The sequence below is a fragment of the Bos indicus x Bos taurus genome, chromosome 8 (genome assembly GCF_003369695.1).
Source record: "Bos indicus x Bos taurus breed Angus x Brahman F1 hybrid chromosome 8, Bos_hybrid_MaternalHap_v2.0, whole genome shotgun sequence".
NCBI lineage: Eukaryota > Metazoa > Chordata > Mammalia > Artiodactyla > Bovidae > Bos > Bos indicus x Bos taurus.
In genome coordinates this window covers 69,517,188-69,533,573 of record NC_040083.1, presented here as the reverse complement: position 1 = coordinate 69,533,573, position 16,386 = coordinate 69,517,188, and the positions used below count along the sequence as shown (strand labels likewise).

The 16,386-nt window shown below is 38.0% G+C and overlaps 1 protein-coding gene across 7 annotated transcripts in view; it reads right to left on the bottom strand.

The window, feature by feature from the left end:
- PPP3CC (protein phosphatase 3 catalytic subunit gamma) overlaps window positions 1–16,386 on the bottom strand; it is an 81,357-nt gene that overhangs the window by 32,763 nt on the left and 32,208 nt on the right. For all 7 annotated transcript variants that reach the window (XM_027549863.1, XM_027549857.1, XM_027549856.1 and 4 more), the window contains exons 2-5: window positions 15,700–15,897; window positions 15,206–15,330; window positions 8,005–8,116; window positions 902–1,047 (exon numbers count right to left, since the gene is read on the bottom strand). In XM_027549863.1, coding sequence (XP_027405664.1) covers window positions 902–1,047; window positions 8,005–8,116; window positions 15,206–15,330; window positions 15,700–15,897 — 581 coding nt within the window. The remainder of the gene's footprint in view (window positions 1–901; window positions 1,048–8,004; window positions 8,117–15,205; window positions 15,331–15,699; window positions 15,898–16,386) is intronic.

Genomic DNA, 16,386 nt, shown 5'->3' with positions numbered 1-16,386 from the left:
GCAGAGCAACATAATTGGAAAAGACTGACTGCCTTTTTTCAGTCATGAAGATACACAATCCTGAAAATCATGATTACCAACTAAGGCAAGTGTAGCAATTAAACTCTATCGTCTAAAAAGTCAAAGTCAATGAATTTCACAGCTGAAGAAATTCAGCCCATTCATTTCAACTTCCTCATTTTACAGAGAAGAAAATCTAAGAGGTTAAGTGATTTTCTATGGGTTGCACAATTAATGGGGGCTTCCCTGGAAGCTCGGATGGTAAAGAATCTGCCTGCGATACAGGTAAACCAGGTTCAATCCCTGGGTCAGGAAGATCCCCTGGAGTAGGGAATGGCTACCCACTCCAGTATTCTTGCCTGGAGAATTCCATGAACAGAGAAACCTGTTGAGCTACAGTCCATTGGCTCACAGTCAGACACAACTGAGTGACTAACACTTTCACTTCACTATCACATAATTAATGGCAGAACAGGGATTAGAACCCTGGTTTTCTTCCTTCCTTCAGTTCAGTCACTCAGTCATGTCTGACTCTTTGTGACTGCATGGACTGCAAACTCACGTCCATTGAGTCCGTGATGCCATCCAACCATCTTATCTTCTGTCATCCCTTCCTTCCTTATTGCAACATAATTTAAAGTTTCAGGACTATACTCAAAATATGTTATGTTTCTAGTTTGTAAAAGCCAGGTTCTGTTAAAAATTAGACATTTACTGGAAGATACACAGGAAAGATGTTAATAGAAGCTGCTGCCCAATAAAAGATCACTGGTGATTTGTTTTTCTTACTTTTAGTTATCCATATTTAATTTTTTCAGCAATAAAGACATATTAGTTAACTGCAATAAAAAACAAAATTAAAAGCATATTTACTCCACGAGACTAACGAATGCTTACTTACTTTCCGAATGTCATCTAAACAAGTAATTTCAGGTGACATTCCTCCATGTACACACAGAAACTGCTGGTTTAAGAGGGCAGCAAGAGGAAGACAGTCAAATGTTTCCATACACGCATCGTACACCTGTTCAGAATATTTGATTCGACCTATTAAAGGAAAAACAAAGGAAGAGAAACAGAATTTATCATACCTGAGAAAGGATACAGGCCAGATGATTATAAAGCTACTCCAAAGCCATTTAATGCAGGCAAATTTTAAAAAAAAATCATCTTTATAAAGATATTTCTGAAAAGTTGTGGATAAAGGGCAGACAAAATCTCCATCTTTTTCTAAAGACAAGTGTGACCTTGGATTAAGTTTCTAGTTCTGTTGTCTTGGAAACCTGATAAAGTGAATGTAATCAGCTGTGTCATTAGGCAACGATGTTTATGGTAAAAATTACCCAATCACCTCAGTGCTCAGTTGCTAGTCATGTCCGACTCTTTCTGACCCCATGGTCTATACCTGCCAGGCTCTTCTGTCCATGGGATTTCGCAGGCAAGAATACTGGAGTCGGTTGCCATTTCTTTCCCCAGGGGATCCTCCAGACCCAGGGAACAAACCCACATTTCCCGCATTGGCAGGTGGGTTCTTTACCACTGTACCCCCTGAGAAACCCACCCAATTACCTGGTGGAAGCTATAGCTTTGGGCATCTCTGAGTTCGGTGACTCATGAGGTATGTCCCTGGTGGGACCCTGAAAGCTACGCCAATAAAGCTTTCACAAGTGATGCTGGCACTTGTGATGCATGAGGTTTCTAAGGCAGGGTGGCTGCCTAATCTGTCCAGTGTGGATACTGTTTCCTTGCACCTGCGCTGTGACTAGGAGCAGACTGGGGAAAGCGAAGGCAAGAGGCAAGAAACCTCTGGACTGAGGCATGTACTCTGTACTCCCAAGAGGACTGCTCCCTGAAAATGGATACCTGGCGCTGCCTTCCTGGGTTGTGCTCTTTAGGATGGATGCCAAGCACCCATGCCCCATGGTCTCTCGTGAGTCTGAGAATTTTGTTGGTTCTAAAAAGCCTTTCTGGTGGTGTTGAAAATATATAAATAGAAACTGAAATTTTAGGAGTCATCAATAAAATGTCAATAATATTTTTGCTCAGGATTTTTAAGGACTTTAAGCAAATTATGTCCTATGCTCTTTCAGGTAAAAATGTTCATCTTAGTGAACTGTATTTTAACGTGGTGGTTGTTTTTGAGGCTACAGAACAGCAACAAAAATACTCCAATGGGCTGAGAGTTATCTAGTCATGATATATAATAGTTGAGGTCATGAGAGGTCATGAAAGAACAGGTAATAGTTGAAAAGTTGGAAGAGGGCTTCCCTGGTGGCTCAGATGGTAAAGAATCCTCCTGCAATGAGGGAGATGCGGGTTCAATCCTTGGGTCAGGAAGATCCCCTGGAGAAGGACATAGCAACCCACTCCAGTATTCTTGCCTGGAGAATTCCCTGGAAAGAAGAGCCTGGTGGGCTACAGTCCATGGGCTTACAAAGAGTTGGACATGACTGAGCAACTAAACAATAAAAAGTTGGAAGATGGCTTTAGTTTAAAGACAGAGGGAACATCTTCTTTGGCCTTGGGTTCAAAAACCCAATATGCTAGGAGGTGCATATTGGTAGACACGCCCAGAAGTTGTACAAGCAGGCAGCCCTACAGAACTGTGAGCTCCTTCTCCTCTTCCATGATTTCATGAAGATGACACAAAGCCTAACAGGGCCCAGACAGCAATGCTATAGCAAGTGAGTCAGACTATCCAGCTGGCAATTATTTCTGTGTTTAGTGCCTTCCTTGCTTTTGAAAAAGTATCAGAGTTCAAGTATCAGAGCCTGGTCCTGCAAGGCTTTGGGGAATAAAATGCAGGGTGATGGGTCCAGATGTGGGTCAGAGTGCAATTCCTCGGTGGCAGGAATGACTGGAGAGAGATTCCTGAAGGGAAGGTGTAAACCAGTGGACCACTCTTCATCCCTGAAGGTGGATACTGTCCCTTTACTGCCAATACCGATTAGGATTTGAGGACATTAAGGGAGTCTGTGGGTTCCTTTAGAGACTTTTAAAGAATTCTGTATTACCACAAAGGTAATTAAAATCCATTTCACATTATATGCTGACTCTATGACAACATCCAAGTTAACAAGAGCCATGTCTTCTACATCTTTGTATCTGCTTGCAATTACATCCTTCTATTCTCCTTTGCATCTGAACACTACACCTTTGGCTATTTCAAAAGTAGACCCAGTAACAGCCATAAAAAGTTTTGAAGGAAAAAAAGGCAAGGGAAAAAAAAGCCTTTCATTTGTGGCCAGTGATTTACTTTTTCTCTTGTAAATCCATGGAGCCAGAGTTCTCCGTGTTGCCAACATCAATAAGCAATTCCTTTGTAAGAGTCCGAAGGGTGCATACAGGCAGGGATTTTAATTACTTATTAGTTCATGCTCCAAACACCATTTTACACCAATAAACTGCCTTTCAACTGTAAGAATGACTCAGAATAATTCCTTAGCCTATTTCCAGAAGAATGCCAAGTCTGAAGAAAGAAATACAGTGTCTTAACTCATTTTGTAAATTGAAAGAGGAAGTCACGAATCAAACTAAGCACACAACCAAAATATGAGTTACAGAATGTTATCATTTTTATGTTCTTCAAGTTTTTGAATAGGTACGTAAACACCAATTCTTCTCTTCTGAGCGGTTAGACTGAAGATGACTTAGTTTAACTGCATTTTCTATAATGGATATATAATTTTTGTATAGTAATATTTATTATATTATCTTTATTATATTATATCTATATTATATATCTTTATTTATATTATCTTTATTAAAATTTGTTGAAGGCTCACAATGTTCCTGTGCCATCTTAAACACAGTGGAGTCTGGAACCTGACTACCTGGACTCAAACCTCAGCTCCACCACCTATTAGTCATAGTACTTTGGACAATTACTTAACTCTGTGTCTTCATCTTCTCATCTATAATTTGGGCCTAATAATAATACCCACCTACATTACAAGGTTGCTGTGAGGATCAAGTGAATTCACATACGTAAAATGCTTTGAAAAATGTGTGGCACAAAGTCAGTACTATGTAAGTTTGTTTTTGTTTTTTTTTAATTTATTTTTTTATTTTTATTTTTTAAATTTTTATTGTCTTGGCATGTGAGATCTTAGTTCCCTGACCAGGGATTGAACCTGTGCTCTCTGCGTTGGGAGCACCGAGCTTCAACCACCTGACTACCAGGGAAGTCCCTTGTTTTTTTTTTAATATTTACTTATTTATTGGGCCACACCAGGTCTTAGTTACAGCATGCAGGATATTTGAGCTTCATTGTGGCATGCCGGATTTTTAGCTATGGCATGCAGGATCTAGTTCCCTGATTGAACCCAGGCCCCTATGCATTGGGAGCACAGAGTCTCAGACCCTGAATCACCAGGGGAGTCCCAGTAAGTGTTAACCAATAAAATTACCTTATTTCATCCTCAGAGAAACTCTATGAAGTAGGTACTATCACTGACTTCATTAAAAAGTTGAGGAAACTGGGCTCACTTGTCCAAAGCTGCAACTAGTAAGTAACGGAACTAGAACTTGAACCTGTTCATGCTCTTAACATGACGCCATACTCCTTCCAGTCTTTAAGTTAAATATTTAGTAGGAGAATCTAAAGCGCCAGATATATAGTTACCGAAGGTTAAATGAGCTGACCTGAGTGTTTTATTTTCATGATAAATTGTAAGGTACATCCCATGATGAAGCAAACACACACCTCAGTCACAGGATCACACTGATAACAAGTTCTAACCAGTATCCATAACAGAACATGAACGAAACAAAATTCTCATCAATATTCTTTCAAAGTAATTTTGAGAGTCAACACTATTTGCAAAAAACCATGAATTGCTCTAAACAGTGGTTATATATATTTGTTTTAATTTTTATTTGCTTTCTTTTTTTTTTTTTTAAAGGTAATAGGTTTAAAAAAAAGGCTCAAAATTACTGTGTCTTTCCCCTCCTTTAGGCAACTAGTTTTCTGGGTGTCTTTATAAGATATTTGAGGCATATACATGCAAATATGTGTATTTCCCTCTCACAACAGCCTTTTGTTTTTTACATAAATGTAGCATATGTACACGACTGACGTGACTTAGCAGCAGCAGCAGCATATGTACACTGTTTTCACTTGCTTTTTGGACCTTTTTTTCCTGGTTGTAATGTGTGGCATGTTGTATCTTAGTTTCCTGACCAGGGATGGAACTCAGCCTCTCAGCAGTGAAAGCATGGAGTCCTAACCACTGGCCCATCAGGGAATTCCTGCTTTTTTGGACTTAAAAACATATTCTGGAGATCATGCCACATCATTATATGAAGAGCTTTGTAATTTTTAAATATCTATATAATATTTCACTTTATGGATATAACACAATCTAAGGACACCAATCTCTTGCTACTGTAAATAATGCTTATGTAAGTAATGAACAATGGCAAACAATATTTGTTTATTAAAAAAAATCAACTTGTCATAACAGTACTATTTTCATTAGCAAAATTATAGGAGTTTCTGGAACGTCCTATAATTTTAATAAATGTTTAACTACACATCAAAAAAGGGCCCCTGGAAAAAAGAAATTAATTTACTTAGAAATTTGAACCTAGAGCTATGAGATGGAATCATAAAACCACTAGGTTACTTGCTTTCTAAATATTATAGCAATAAAGAAATGTTTTTGCAAAGATAAATAATATGTCAAAAATTAACTGTGATACTTTGCTACTCAAATTATCTTTGAAAAACTTATCTCTGGATTTGAAAGAAATTTTAAAAATATCTGCAATATAAAGCACTTAAAAACCTGATATAATAAAAGCCTCCACCTGCCCCTTTTGGAAATATTAACAAGACTGCAGCTGCAAAATTTGGAACTAAGCATCACTTGGCAGTAATTATAAGTACTGATTCTAAATGCCACAGTGTCTCTATAAGAAAGATCAGCTTATCAGTAAAAACAACTTGTGCAAAGCAGTACACATGCTCTTTCCTTATATAGGAAAAAAAATTGAAACTGTACTTGAATTTGTGTGTTTATTCAAAGATTTATTTACATTTCAGATGCAGCGTTAGAATGAAACAGGAGTATGTTGGTAGATGAGAGAAAAAAATGTGGTTTAACTAAAAAATTAAAGCATGTGAAAAGTAAATAAAAACCTGAGATAAGAAGTTCTGTGCAAAATGACACACTCAAAGTGTTTTCCAAAACTATTGTTGTATCTGCTAAAAAATAGCCTTAAACCAAGTATACTCATCAAAAAAAACTCTGAACAAAACAGAGGAAAAATTAGATTTACCTAAAAAACCCTGAATCTTAATTCAAAGGCATCCATACACCTCTTTCTTCATTTCTTGTATATTGCTAAATATTGGGCATTCCAGGGCCTTTGTGAATTGCTTAATATGAATTGTTTATTTTCCCAGGTAAAGAAATAGAGACATAATGAGAACCACTTTAACATTTGGCTTAGAAAAACAGTGCAAAATATTTCCAATTTTTCAATCACTTAATGGAGTGGTTCTCAAGTGACAAACAGTAGATGCGTGCCAAGCCTCTGTAACAGGTGTTCTTAACTGGCGGTGTGCTACAGAGCCACCTGAGATGCTTTAAAAAGCTAAAGATTTAACTTTAAATCTTTAAAGTTGGATAATTTGAAAGTTACCAGTTTAAAACCTTGTTATAATATTAAGAGTACTACATAGCCGTGATGAAAAGCTCATTCAAGGAGTCTAGGGCAAGACAAACAATTAAAAGTACTAATCTTCCTGATCTAACTCCCCACAGGTAATCATTGTGACCAATTATTTCTGCACCTTACATGTTTGTAATTTATAGAGGCAATCACACTATACATGTTCTGCAAGTGGCTTTGGTCACCTAACAACAGATTTGAACATCTCTTCATATCAGGACATCTATATCCACCTTGATCTTACAACAGTTGCCTAGCATTCCATTTTTCAGATGTATTATCCCTTATTTAAGCAGCTCCTTACTGACATTTGCTTCCCTGGTAGCCCAGGTGGTAAAGAATCTGCCTGCAATTCGGGAGACCCAGGTTCAATCCCTGGGTAGAGAAGAACCCCTTGGAAAAGGGAATGGCTACCCACTGCAATATCCTTGCCTGGAGAATTCCATGGACAAAGGAGCCTGGCAGGTTACAGTCCATGGGGTTGCAAAGAGTTACACATGACTGAAGTGACTTAGCACACACATACAGGAGCATGTATGGAAGTTATTTGGAAACATTACCCCACTCTACATAAGGAACTTGATAATCTGCAGATTTTGGTATCTGCGGCAATCCTGGAGCAAATCCTTGGGGACATCAAGGGACGGCTGTGTGTGTGCATGTATGTATATATGTGTGTATAGATCTGAACTATTTCAGGATAGGTTTTTATATAGACAGAATAGAAATCTGTGTCTCAAATAGTGAGCTGCTGCTGCTAAGTCGTTTCAGTCGAGTCCGTGTGACCCCATAGACGGCAGCCCACCAGGTTCCCCAGTCCCTGGGATTCTCCAGGCAAGAACACTGGAGTGGGTTGCCATTTCCTTCTCCAATGCATGAAAGTGAAAAGCGAAAGTGAAGTCACTCAGTCATGTCCGATTCTTAGCAACCCCATGGACCACAGCCTACCAGGCTCCTCTGTCCATGGGATTGTCCAGGTAAGAGTACTGGAGTGAGGTGCCATTGTCTTCTCTGAAATAGTGAGCTAATAGTTACTAATTTTAAGTGATGTAATTGTGTGGACAATTTATATCTTTGGACTTTTTAATGCTTTCCAAATATTCCCATGGGGGAAACTCAAAAGTTATTTTTTAAAACAAGTGTCTTAAATAGTGGAACCTAGGTTCTCACTAGAAAATGAAACAAAACAAGAACAAAACAGAACAGGAAGTATTTGAGGTCCATTAGTTTCTTTTCTTTGTGTTTAATTTGCTTTGGGACGAGCTAAAGCATAACTTCTAAAAAGTTCTGTGATTATATATATGTGTAAGAAATGATTATACTTACATTCCTGTTTGAAGGTAAAATATTCTGTAAGATGCCTGCATTCATGATTTCCTCGAAGCAGAAACAATGTTTTGGGATGATTGATCTTTAAACTCCATAAATACAGCACACACTACAAGACAAACATAAGGATAAAATTTTTACTTTTGATCACGATTTATACAAGTTGAAATGACTTGCTGTAATGGCATATCTCATTGCTATTCCCAAGACAAAACATGAGGAATCCATCTTTTGAGTGTGACCTGCTGCTGTCGCCCTAGAATTCTTTTTTTTTTGTTTTTGTTTTGGCCTCACTGTGTGGCATGCAGGATCTCTGTTCCAGACCAGGGATTGAGCCCAGCCCCCTGAAGTGGAAGCACAGAGTGCCAACCACTGGACCACCAAGGAATTCTCTGCCCTAACGCTTGAAAGAACCTAGGAGAGTAGCCTTCACAGAAACCTCTTCTTACTTTCTGTTCCCATGTTCTATCCAAACATCTAGATCTTTATGATAAGGCCACCCACACACATACCTTAGTCCTGCTGCTGCTGCTAAGTCACTTCAGTCGTGTCCAACTCTGTGTGACCCCATAGACGGCAGCCCACCAGGCTCCCCCGTCCCTGGGATTCTCCAGGCAAGAGCACTGGAGTGGGTTGCCATTTCCTTCTCCAATGCGTGAAAGTGAAGAGCGAAAGTGAAGTCGCTCAGTCGTGTCCGACTCCTAGCAACCTCATGGACTGCAGCCTACCAGGCTCCTCTGTCCATGGGATTTTCCAGGCAAGAGTACTGGAGTGGGGTGCCATTGCCTTCTCCAACCTTAGTCCTAAAACTTATATTTTATTTAGTGGAGAAACACTAGAGACATTTCCACTAAAATCAGGAACAAGAAAAGGATATGGACTATCACCACTACTATTCAACACTGTACTAGAGGTATTAGTCAACTGAATTCCACAAAAGAAGTCAATGAGAGGCTTAAGAATGAGTAAAAATAAAACTGTTCCTATTTGAAGATAATATAGGATCATACCTGATAAACTCCAGAAAAATCAATGATACAACTAACTAAAATAATAAAAAAGTCCAGTAACATGGAAGGATATAAAATCAACATATGAAACCAGTAGTAGCCTTCATATATACAAACAATATGTAGGACGCAGTGGTAGACAAAACTCCATTTACAACAGCAGTAAAGAAGATTAAACACATAAGAATAAACTTAACAAGAAATATGCAAAACTCATACCAGGAATAACTTGAAAAAACACTCCTGAAAGACACAAAAGGAGATATGAACAAATAGACTTTCCCTGTTTTTGGATAGGATGATTCAGCATTAAAAGAATATAGTTCTTCCAAGTTTATAAACTCATTGCACTTCCAATAGAAATACCACAAGCTATTCTATGGAATTAATGAGCTGATAATTAAGTTTATATGAAAAAATAAACATGTATGAATAGCCAGGAAACAGCCAGAAAAACACTGAAAAAGAGTGTTAAGACATACTGTACAATTTCTAAATTAAAACAGTGGTCCTGGCACATATGTAAGTAAATATACCAGTGGAACAAAATGGTCAGAAATTAATCCATGTATTAATCCACGTAAATCCAAGCTCCAGGAGTTGGTGATGGACAGGGAAGTCTGGTGTGCTGCAGTCCGTGGGGTCATAAAGAGTCGGACACGTCTGAATGACTGAACTGAACTGAATTGAATCCATGAATACATAAAAATTTAAGATATAAGAGAAGTGGCATACATTTATTTTTAAAACATATATAAATATATCTGTATATGTTTAACCTATCTCTGAAAGATCATATAAGAAACTCTTAACAGTGGATCGTATGGGTACAATGGCTAGTACATTAGAAGATGTTTAACTGCACTAGTAATCAAAGAAATATTAATTGAAGCAACAATATACCCATCATTTTGGTAAATGTTAGAAAATGAGATAAAACCAAATTCTGGAAAGAGAACATGAATTCTTAGGTGTTGCTAGTAGGCATATAGACTGTTACAGCTATTCTAAAGAGTGATCTGAAATACTCAACTCATGTATGGGTCATACCCTTTTCCCTAGCAATCCCAGTCTTATTCATACATCATTTTGTTTTTCGTTGCTGTTGACTTGCTCAGTCACGTCCGACTCTTTTGTGACCCCATTGACTGTAGCCCCCCAGGCTTCTTTGTCCACAGGATTCTCCAGGCAAGAATACTGGAGTGGATTGCCATTTCTTGCTTCAGGGGATCTTCCTGACCCAGGGATTAAACCCGTGTCTTCTGCATTAGCAGACAGATTTTTTACCACTGAGCCACTAGGGAAAGCCATAGAGGAACTACTAATAAAACATGGGACCATAAATGGATTTATACAAGGGTGTTCCTCACAACAGTGTTCATTATAAAAAGAAACTGGAGTCAACCAAGTTGTCCACCATTGAGAACGAGAACTAAAATGTCATAGATGTTATACTACGGAATACAATGGAATAGACAGAAACCCATATAGATCTGTAAAACATAATGATACATGAAAACCAAAATCAACAGAAGCTTGTTAGAATACAGAGATTCCCAGGGTCTACCCCAGACCTAAAAAAATCAGAAATTTTGGGGTGGGGTCTAGCAATTTGTTTTTGAAAAAACCCTCCGGGTAATTATGATGCCTGCGAAGAGTTTGAGAATGACTGAAGAGCACCATATATTTATGCAAAACTAAAAAATATTTTTTCCTCAAAAACGTTATATGCTAAAAAGTTACATAATTAATATATGTATCCTGAGGTATATACCAAATACAACACAAACGTGTACACTTGGGAGAGGGAGTAAGGAAAATAGAGGTCACAGATTAAAAAAAAAAAAACCAGTAGAGGGACTTTTTAGGAAAAACTAGCAATAAATATGCCATGACCTGAAGGGCTGAATTCAACCAAGATTTCCTACCTCCTAAAAGGAAAGACATCAAAATTCTGAATCCAGACACTTCTCTGAGTCCTCTACTAATTCACCAGCATCTTCTGCCTATTGATTCCTGAATGAGACTTCTAACCAGTCTCCCTGAACCCACTCTTGGGCTCCTAGAGTCAGTCTACCACATAATAGCTAGAGTAACTGTTCTAAAACATGAATGGAAGTTATATCACTGCCATGCTTAAAAAACAAAAAGCATATAAACAAAAAAAGCTCTAGAGGATTTTCATTGCGTTCAGAATAAAACCCAAACTCTACCATGGTTTGCAAAGCCTGACATCATGCAACCCCTGCCTATCTCTCTGATGCACCATCCACATTGTCCCCTTACTCATTTTGTCTAGCCACGCTGACCTTGCTTCTGTTCCTGAGCTGTCTTAGGCTCGTTCCTTCCTCAGAGCTCTACTTGGCCTCTGCCTGGAAGGTACTCGCCCCACCTCTATTTACGGGTGGCTCATTCTCTCAGGTCATTCACATTTTCTATTCAAATGTTACCTCTTCAAGTAGAACTTCCCTGACCTCCAACTAAATTGAAAGTGAAAGTGTTAGTTGCTTGCTGCTGCTGCTGCTAAGTCGATTCAATCGTGTCCAACTCTGTGCGACCCCTAGACGGCAGCCCACCAGGCTCCCCCGTCCCTGGGATTCTCCGGGCAAGAACACTGGAGTGGGTTGCCAGTTCTTTCTCCAATGCATGAAAGTGAAAAGTGAAAGTGAAGTCGCTCAGTCGTGTCTGACTCTTAGCGACCCCATGGACTGCAGCCTACCAGGCTCCTCCATCCATGGGATTTTCCAGGCAAAGAGTACTGGAGTGGGTTGCCATTGCCTTCTCCGGTTAGTTGCTTAGTCACGTCCAACTCTTTGTGACTCCCTGGACTGTAGCCTGTCAGGTTCCTGTGTCCATGGGATTCTCCAGGCAAGAGTATTGGAGTGGGCAGCCATTCCTTTCTCCAGGAGAACTTCCTGACCCAGCGATCGAATGTGGGTCTCCTGCATTGCAGGCGGATTCTTTACCATCAGAGCTACCAGGGAAGCCCCAAATGAGCTACTCCTGTCCCCTTTAGTCCTTTACCCTGACTTGATTTTCATGGACACTAAACAAATATAAAGATGCTGTCTCTCTTACTAGAAAACACAAGAAAGGACTTGGTTATGCTTGTTTATCTTCACATCCCCAGAATGATAACAATGTCTCTCAACTTAGGTACTATTAACATAAACAATTCTTTGTTGCAGGATGCTTTGCATGCCTGTGTGCTAAGTTGCTTAGTCATGTCTGACTCTTTGCGACCCCATGACTGTAGCTCGCCAAGTAGAACTTTATGTGACAAACCATTCAGGTCATTGTACATAATTATATCTGTAGTATAATTTCACAAAAAGTGAAATTGTTAGATCAAAATATGTGTATGTTTTAAGGAAGATAATGCAAAACAACCATTATAAAATGTAAACACACAGACACATACAAATATAATTAGATGGCTTTTCCCTTTTGGGGCCTGACTTCCGTTTGCAACATACCAACTTTCACAATATTCCAAGGAAAAATTAGATTAAATTCATATATAAACATAGAAAGCACTTTCTCTTTTCTATACTTACCTTTCCAAGAACGTGATATACCTTTGGATTTATTTGGTCCTTATTTCTGCCTTCTGAAATGACCAACTAACCTTTCTGAAGTAATGAGCTATAAAAAGCACAATGCACATCCACTCTACAATGTAATTCGGTTGGTATACTTCTTGGCCCCTAATTTCAAGTTTTATTCCCTCGTACTATACATCAGGATACAATTTTATGATTTTTTGTACACAACAAAGAAAGGTCATGATTATCAAAAGATCTCTTTATATACTACTGGGTAAAAGAGGATCCCATGTTTACTTAGACTAATCACCTAGTACCAGGGAGTGGACTGCCATGACTGGCTCAAACCAGCCAGAAGAATTCATCCCCTTGGGCTGGGATAAGGGCCTTCCCTCCCCAGCACTGAAAGTTCTCCCTGAACCCCCAATCCCATTTATTTGAACAAAACAAGGATTTTGCTAGTAAGGAATAGGAAGAGAAAAAGTAGACAATAAGCAGTACCTGCTACAAACTGAATTATCCAAAGAGGAATGGTGAAATAAATTATGGTATTTATGCCGCTGATCACGTTTTTAGAGAAATTTTAATGACAGAGAAAAGTGTTCTCAACACAACGTTCAGGAGGGGGAAACGATTACAAAAGAGAACGTACAAAACAATCTCAACTTTCTTTGAAAATTGTATATACATGTAAAAGGAGAAAAAAATGCAAGGAAATATAACAAAATAGTAACAGTAATTATTTCATTTATAAATGTTTTTGTTAGATTCTGCATTTCCCAATTTTTCTACCCCCCAAAATGACTATTTATAACAAAAAATTGTCATCAGGGCTCCATTACCTTATTTTCCTGTTTGACAAACATAACATTCATGTTTATCAAGCACATTGATAAAAAATTATTGTTCAATTATATACTTATATCATGTTGGACTAAGCTGTAGCTTACAGAAATCTATAACCTTATTGGTTTATAAGTGACTTCCAACTAACACCAGATATCTCCTACAGTTTAATTTTAAAACTGGTGTGATACAGCACTGTCACTTTAAAGTTTTGATTAATTTATCTCTTAAACTACTCCAGAAAAACACTTTAAGGTAGCCAAACATCAAGTAACAAGATAAAGCCAAATACAACCTATGATTTATTAACATCCAGTCAACCAACAAATACCGAGTGCCTGCTGCTGCTGCTGCGTCACTTCAGTCGTGTCCGACTCTGTGTGACCCCACAGACAGCAGCCCACCATCCCTGGGATTCTCCAGGTTAAGAACACTGGAGTGGGTTGCCATTTCCTTCTCCAATGCATGAAAGTGAAAAGTGAAAGGGAAGGCGCTCAGTCGTGCCTACAATGTGTCAAAACCTAACAGAGAGATTTCCCTGGTAATCCGGCAGGTAAGACTCTGTGCTCCCAATGCAGGGGCAGTCTGGAGGCAAGGCATTTAGAATTTGGGATACTGGCAAGACAACCCTGAGGTTTTCTGACTCATGAATTTAGACTGTCTAACTGAAGAGTAAGATCCATTTCTCCTGTTTCTTGTTTTTTTGGCAGCTTTAGAACCACAGCTGCTTCTCTTGTTGAGAACCAGGTGACATGGTTGACTTGTATTTAGCAGACATGCTGCATGAACAATAAACCTTTAGCCACCAGAAGCGTACTTAGTACAGTGAGCCCCCGCTGTGAGGGAGAGGCAGAACTGAGGACTTCGAGAACAACAAGCGGACTCGATGTCTCATCTCAAACCTATTCTGGGGACACAATAATTCAATTACCTGAACTATTTCAAAAGCTACTTTTCTTTGCCGACCACATACAGCTAAATCAATAGACATTAAATATGAATGTACTAAGTCCTTCTGCTAGCTTTTTAAAAAGTATTTATTTAGGTCTTAGTTGTAGCATGCAAGATTTTCGATCTTTGTTGCGGTGTGGTTTGTGGGATCTAGTTCCCTGACCAGGGATAGAACCTGGGCCCCCTGCACTGGGAGCATAGAATCTTAACCAATGGACCACCAGAGAAGTCCCTCTGTTAGGTTTTAAAATAGTTTTATTTTTTATATGTAAAAGCTTATATTAATACTTTGTTTTAAATCTAACCATTTTTCTGTCATCATACAGTTTTCAAAATATATAAATTGTGAGTTTTCATTAACTTCATTAACTGTAATTATTTTTCCTTCAATGAACATGTACTTACTATGTGCAATAGTATCAGAAATTATTCCTACAATAGGTTAAATGCCTGATTATTTAGCATTGGCAGTTAATCTATGCATTCAGTGTAGCCCAACAGCTTATGGTTTTACAATTAAGGTGAGCTAATCCAAACCCCATTTAGGGTGAAAAGCAATTTAAGTTATTTATATATAGCCTGTACACTACCTCCAAAGAGGAAAGGTTGGTAAACACTTAAGTTGTTTGCAAAACTGGGTTAATACAGCCTTCCACATGTCAGATTTTTACTGGCAAATAAAAGAAATAGTTTTTTAATATCAATTTCTATCATTTTACTTAATGAAAGTAACAAAGTTTATAAATCCTGCAAGTGTTCATTTTAATTTCTTCTACTGAAGAAAGAAAATTAAAAAATATTAAGAATACAATATGATAGTTTCAATATATCCAGTTTAATATTTACCTCTATACTGAAATAGCCTCTGTCCACGTAGTCACCCAGAAAGAGGTAGCGTGTATTACTAGGTGATCCTCCAACTTCAAACAACTTCATCAGGTCAAAGAATTGTCCATGAATGTCACCACATACTAGGAGGGAAAAAAGACATAAGGTGAGGCGAAAAATTATGTTTTAGAAGAGAAAGAGCATTACACTATTAAGACCACAGTTTAACTTTTAACTTAAATCATTCTAGCTTTTGACTGGACTGCTTGATAACTGCAGGTAATCTATCAATTTGAAACAGTCCTACTGGAAATATTAGACATTTTAAATTGTATTTCTTCAATGAAAAATAAACATATCAAACAATCGTGAGACTGCTCACAATTCCTAGAATAATTATTACACATTTTAGTCGATGATGATTTGTAATCATTCCTCAAACTAGCTCAAATCTGTAGTCATTCCTCAATCTAGCGCAAATCTAAGTGCCACTGTGCAGACCCTTCTCATACCCGTGACTGGAGCATCTACTTCTATCATAGTCTTCTCTTGTCTCAGTATGGCAGCCCCATCATTGATTATTTTTAAGGCTACTTCCTCTTCCAGTCGCCCTTCCTTCACCAAATGGTTTTTCAAAACATCAATTTTAGGTTTCCCATTCTCAAATACTTCCTTCAAAGAAAGCCGCTGGGTCGGAGGAAAGGGGACAGCTAGAAAGAAAAGAAAAAAAAAATTTAAACAGCTGAAGATATAGAAAACCCCCATAAACACATCACTTTTACATAACAAATTAAGTCTAAAACATCACCATGATTTAACATCCACAGCACCAGAACTACATGGGGAAAAAAACTAAAGATACTATATATTATAGATGATTGATTCTAATTTTTTAGAAGGCCACAAAGTCATTTAAAAGATCTAGAGGTGTATAAATTATGCCTTACATATAAACATGAAACACTTGATTCAGTAAATAAGCTAACAGTGAGACAATGAATATATTTTTTCTATGAAAAAGTATTCAAAAAGAAACTACGGTTTAAAAAATGAAGGACAAGAAACCACAACACTACTAAAAATGCATTTATTTCCTTCAAAGAATAGACATAATGAAGCCATGTCTTGGAAGTTTGACTTCAGTTCCTATTTAGGGGAATCATAAATGTATGATTTTACTACTAATGCAATGTATGATT